At 64.9% G+C, this 6,000-nt stretch overlaps 1 protein-coding gene across 1 annotated transcript; it reads left to right on the top strand.

Moving 5' to 3' along the window:
* The first annotated feature begins 561 nt into the window (after window positions 1-561).
* MPZ (myelin protein zero) lies at window positions 562-3,697 on the top strand. The gene is given in 6 exon segments (XM_062598004.1): window positions 562-846; window positions 1,624-1,790; window positions 1,887-2,100; window positions 2,210-2,345; window positions 2,534-2,594; window positions 2,935-3,697. Coding segments are annotated over 6 exon segments (957 nt in total). The 5' UTR covers window positions 562-782; the 3' UTR covers window positions 3,250-3,697.
* Window positions 3,698-6,000: the final 2,303 nt, after the last annotated feature.

The raw sequence follows: 6,000 nt of genomic DNA, 5'->3' as shown, positions 1-6,000 counted from the left end.
GGCACTGCAGCTACAGCCCCTCTCCGTCTCAGCAAAAGCCACCAAATTGCCGAAACAGTCTCAAAGCAGCGTTTTCACCCCAAAATGGAGCTGGAGAAGAGTCTTTTGTGGAGTCTGCTCGGTTGTAGCTAGCAGTGCCGCTGGAAAGCCCCACATAGGACTGCAGACCTAGGGATGCTGGAGGACGCCCGGAGCCGGACGGTGACCCTGGACACCCCGCTTGCCCCGCAGCCCTTGCACGCCTGGGGCTCTGGGAAGCGCTGGGGACCCGTGGCACAGTCAGCTCGAGGCCCCAGGTCCCACAACGCCAGCTGACGTCTGTCCACCTGCGGGAACCGAGCCAAGGGGCGGCGAGGACGCGCCCGACTTGCGGTAGAGCCGAGCGGCTCCGCGTCCGCGTACGTACCACGCGTCCGTGCGCCCTCGCCCTCCGGCTCCGGCCGCATTCCTGCCGAGCCGCCTCCGCCACGGCAGGGAATGCGGCCGGACAAAGGGCGCTGTGTGCCAGGCTCCCCGCCTGCCACATGTTTTCCCCTCCTCGCCGAAAGCCAAACAAAATACCCCCTTTCAGTTCGGGGCAGCCAGCACCCTCTGGCCCCCACCGCCCCGGCTGCCCGGCGCCCATTGGCCCGAAGCCGGGGCACCGCCAGCACCGTTCGGCTCTGCTCGCTCTTAAACCTCGGCACCCATCCTCCCGGCACCCTTCGGCACAGAGCGCCGGGCCCCGCGCACCGCCAGCCCTCCCATGCGGCTCAGAGCCGGCCGGTAACAAGGGAGCCACCATGTCGCAGGGCGCCGGGGACAGCGGCAGCCTCGTCTTCCTCGCGGGGCTCCTCGCAGCGCTGGGTAAGCGGCCGCTCTGGCCCCGCCACGGGGACAGGGACAGCGAGGGGAAGTGGCGGGGCCGGGGCGCGGGGACACGGACCACTACCCCGCGCCGGGGCCAAAATCCCGGACGCAGAGCCTGGGTGCGGAGATGGGTGCCGGGGCGGGATGCTGGAGGGTGACAGAGGATGCGGTCAAGGCGTTTGGGACATCCGGACCCCCAGGACTGGGCTGGGGGTGGCCGTGGGGCCAGCGGCCACCCCATACACCTGACTTTGGGACCGTCACTAGCGGTGGCCGAGCTCCGGGGATGGCACGGTGCCTCCCACCCTCCAGCTGCACACGGTCCTGATTGCTACCTGGGCTGAATCCAGCCAAACTGATGTCCCCCAGCGATAGCCATCGCCCTGGGGTACCGGCTGAAATCGAGCTGCGGGTCCTAGGGGCGATGCCTCGGCGTGCCGCGTCCCCTCCGGGCGCCCCGGGGCGTCCCCTGGGCTGACGCCAGCCGCGGCCGCGAACCCCCGCGGGAAGCCGCCGGCAGCGGCACAAAGAGCCGCTGTCCCCCGCCGGCCCTTGTGCATTCTCCGGGGCCAACAAAAGCCTTTTGGTGCCGGCCCCCGGGGGCTTGGCGCGGCGCCGGCGCGTGGGCACAAGAGCCCCGGCGCTAGCTCGGGCAGGCTGGCGTGCCGGAGATCTGGCCCGGCCGCGGCTCCGCTGCATCCCGGGCGCCTCCCCGCGCAGCCGGTGCCAACGAGGTGTCGCTGATGCCTTCTCACCCTCCCCCCTCCCCCGCAGGGCTCTCTCCGACACTGGCCATCCACGTCTACACGCAGCGGGAGGTCTACGGCACCGTGGGCTCCCACGTCACCCTCTCCTGCAGCTTCTGGTCCAGCGAATGGATCTCCGAGGACATCTCCATCACTTGGCACTTCCAGGCCGAGGGATCCCGGGACAGCATCTCCGTAAGCGCCATCCGTCCGTCTGTCCCAGCGTCGGGCCGGCTCCGCCGTGCTCAGAGCCATCCTGACCTTGCAGCTTTTCTTCTCCCTCCCTCCCAGATATTTCACTATGCCAAGGGGCAGCCCTACATCGATGACGTGGGCACCTTCAAGGAGCGCATGGAATGGGTGGGCAACCCGCACCGCAAGGACGGCTCCATCGTCATCCACAACCTGGACTACACCGACAACGGCACCTTCACCTGCGACGTCAAAAACCCCCCTGACATCGTGGGCAAGTCCTCCCAGGTCACGCTCTATGTCTTCGAGAAAGGTACCGTGCCGGGCCAGGCTTCCTGCTCTCCGTGCCAATTTCCCCGCCGGTTTCGTGCCCACCACGTCCCCGGCTCTCCGGGGACTAAGGGGACCTCGTGTCCCCACAGTGCCCACCCGCTACGGCGTTGTCCTCGGCTCCATCATCGGAGGAGCCTTGCTGCTGGTGATCGTGGTGGTGGCCCTGGTGTATCTCATCCGGTACTGCTGGCTCCGGAGGCAGGCGGCCCTGCAGAGAAGGCTTAGGTGAGCGCAGGGAGGACGTGGGGTGAGACAGATCCGCAACGGGGGCTCGGCGGGGGAAAACGGATAGCCAGGATCTAGGTTTTGAAGTGGGACCGAGTGGCTTGGAGCACATTGGAGCTGGGGGAACCGTGCCTTGGTCCCCGCTGGTCTTTCTGAGCTGCCTCTTTGCATTTCCCTACCTGGTTTAGCGCCATGGAGAAGGGGAAGCTGCAGAGATCAGCCAAGGACGCATCCAAACGCAGCCGCCAGGTGAGTGCCGGGGTCACAGGCTGGGTTTTCCGGGGAGGGAACGCGCATAGGCAAAGCATCCCCTGTCCCGTGCAGATCGTAGCCCTGTAGCCTGTCACGGGGAGGGGGAGAAAACCCCATAGGAGCAGCCAGGAGATGACGGAAAAAGGGAAAAAACAGCCCGGATAAAAACTTTCCCTTCTTGCATTTACGGCCAAAACCCAGCTGGCGGGAGCTGAGTCCCCAAGAGGGGAAGAGAAGCAAAGCGCCCGGGGCGCTGGCTGGAAAATCGGGGGTGGGGGGTGGGGGAGGTGGCTCGGGTGGCTGTCGCCGGCCCCGACGGTGCCCGTCGCACCCGCAGGCGCCCGTCCTCTACGCCATGCTGGACCACAGCCGGAGCACCAAGGCGGCGAGCGAGAAAAAGGCCAAGGGAGTCCCGGGCGATTCCCGCAAGGAGAAGAAATAGCGGTTAGCGGGCAGGGAAGGTAGCGTGGCGGCGGCGGCGGCAGCGGGCGCTGAATCCCCCCGCACCCCGAAGGTCGTCATGACCATCGAGATGGAGCTGAGGGGGGAGGCAGCCGAGGCCGCCGGCCTCCCGCCCGCCGCCAAGTCCCCGAGCAAGACCAGCCTCAAAAACGCCTTGATGAACATGATCAAGATGGACTCGGAGAAGTGACGCCCGGCGGCCTCTTCTCCCGGCTTCTCCCCTCCCTTCCCTTTTTTTTTTTTTTTTTTTGTGTGTGGTTTTTTTTGTTGTTGTTGTTTTTTTCTTCCCACCCCGCCGAGGGAGAGGCCTGGACGTGGCTCTGAGCCGCGGGGAACCCGGCGAGGAGCGGGGTGTGGTCCTCGCCCGGGGGTCCCTCGGCCTCGGGGACGCCCAGGCGTCCCCCAAACCCGGACGGGGACGCCAGGAGGCCGCCCTGAAGCCCCTCAGCTGGTACCTTCCACCGCGCAACCGCTGCCCCTGCCCTGCTCCGGTGTCATTTTATTTTTTTTTTTCTCTATTTGAAGATGCAAATGATTTTGAGCCCCTTCCTCGGGGCCGGTTCAATCCCCCCCACTCCGGGGACCTACAGGGTCCCCAGGGGTTCACGCCGCCCCAACCAACCACCTTCCCCCCCCCCCCCCCCAAAAAAAAAATATTCTCTCGGAGGGTTTCTTTGCCCCAACGTTGCCCCTTTTCTGGCCGTTTTCTCGTCTCTTCCCCACGACCGAGCCGCAATGACGTCGTGGGGCAGCCCCCCCCCCCGCCACGTCCCCTCCGTCCCCATCCCGTCACCACCCCCCCTTCATTCCCAGATTAACCCCCCCCCCCATGATGACAAATCCGATAACCCCCAACCCAGCTCCTCTGCGTCGGCCAAAGCCTTTGGGAGGAGGAGAGGCTTCAGCCAGGCCCGGAGGAGCGCGTCCCCCCTCCCCAGCCCCACCGCCGCGGCGCCCATCGCTCCAGAGTGTTTTTCTACGCCCTGTAGATCCCCAAATCCGACCTTAATAAAGACTGACACCTCGAGGAGCCAAGAATCAGCCCCGGCTCTGTCCCCCCTGCACTCCTCTTTTCCAAGAGGGTCGCCGAGCTGGGAGAGGGTGGGAGGAAGGCGGCCGAGCACTTGCAAACTCATCGCAACAAGCTGGACCCCCCCACACCATGAGCACCCTGCAGCTCCTAATGGAAACGGGTCCTGCCGCCACCGTGCCTCAGTTTCCCCCGGCGCGGGGCGACGTCTCTGCCAAGGGTGGGGAGGGGTCACCCACCCCAACACCAGCTGCCGCCCTCAGCGCGGACGTTCTCCCCCCTCACGTCGGCGTATAATTAAAGCTAACCCCTAATTAACGGTCACCAGGAAGGGGCCAACCCATCCCCAACACTGGCGCTTCGCGTGCCCGAGCCCGCGAGGGCCCCGCACGTCCCTGGCGGTGGCAGCGGGGAGGGGGACGTCCTACCACGGCCGGCTGTCACCCCGGCAGCGGGGCCGGACCGCGAGCGCTCCACCGCCAAGCGGCCAGGCACCAACGCCGTGTCCTCCGCGATGGCCGGGCCCAGATGTCCCCGAGCTGCGGAGCATCTCCCGCGCCGCGGACCGGGGCCACCCACTGGCTGCCGCCCGGCCCGGCCCCGTCACCACCTTCCCCCCTAATAAACCCCGGAGGCGGCTGGCAGCGGCATGCGGGAAGGGGCCATTCCGCAGCCACCTAACGAATTAACCCAGATCGCTTCAGTTTTCCGGGCACAGCGCTCGTCGGAGTAATTAAATCTGCAGGCTCCGGGGTTTATCTAAGGCTCTGGCGCGGGGAAGGAGCCGCAGAGCGAACGAAGGAAACCCCGACGGGTCCCCAGGGTGGAGGGAGACGGATCTCATTTTAATGACGGCTCCTGGCCGGAATCCAGGTTTCCTCAGCTGCTATTTTTGCCGGGATACAAAGCTTGTGCCGTGGCCGGCGGAGACAACGCGGGGCCGGGGCCACCTGGGGGAACGGGCGTCTCGCTAACGATGCATCGGCGCTGCGTTAGCATCACCTTCAAAGCAAGCCTTGGCAGGCAAAGAGAAACTTTGATGCAGGAAAAAAAGACGAATTTGGGCTTAGTGACAGCTCCAGAGGAAATAAAAGCTGCTAAAAAGGAGGCTGAAAAAAAGAGGGAGCGCAGCCCTGGCGAAGCTGGCGCTGCCACGGGAGCGGGGGGCTTTGACGCGTCACGAAACCCCGCACGCCGCCGCGTTCAAAGCCGGAGCGGGCGAGCGGCGAAGCGAATTAGAGGGAGGACGAGTCACGACAAAACACCGGCGCGGCAGAGCTGCCGGCCGCGACAACCGGCCCCAAAACAGAAAGGAGACGCATCTGCACGGCGCGTTGAGGTATGCTTGGGGTCATTCCCGATCCCGTTTCGCCGCTAACCTCCCTCTGCCCGGCTCGCACGGAGTGATTTCAAGCCGGAATCAGCCCTCGCAGGAGCCTGGCGGCATTTGCCGGCTCACGACAGCAGCGAAACACGATGGAGGTCGCCGGGACACGGTAGCCAGCACGGGCAGGCGATTACAAGGGTGATTAACGATCTCAGGAAAGGAGGCAAACGAGAGCCAAAACACCCCGCGAAATCTTCATCCCCCAGAGGAAGAAAAGCAGCTGCTGAGGAACGCGGTGATTTATGGCAATTCTTTTATCATCGCTGTAAAAATAGCGCGATGGGAAACGAGGCCAGCTCCAGCTTTCGCAGGAACGAGGGGCTGGACAGGAGGCGCTCGCTGCGGGGCTGAAAACCAGCACGGATGCAAACGAGGACCGGGGAAAGATACGGAGATATTAAGCAAATTTCTACAGAACAGCCCCTCAGTTTTGGCTGAGAAATTAGGGGGGGCTGCTCCAGATACAAAAAAGCCAGCGAGGAGAGGAACGACGGTCAGCAAGGACCGTCCATGGTCCGCAGCAC

The sequence above is a fragment of the Rhea pennata genome, chromosome 31 (assembly GCF_028389875.1).
Source record: "Rhea pennata isolate bPtePen1 chromosome 31, bPtePen1.pri, whole genome shotgun sequence".
Lineage (NCBI taxonomy): Eukaryota > Metazoa > Chordata > Aves > Rheiformes > Rheidae > Rhea > Rhea pennata.
This window is presented reverse-complemented; position numbering and strand designations above follow the sequence as displayed.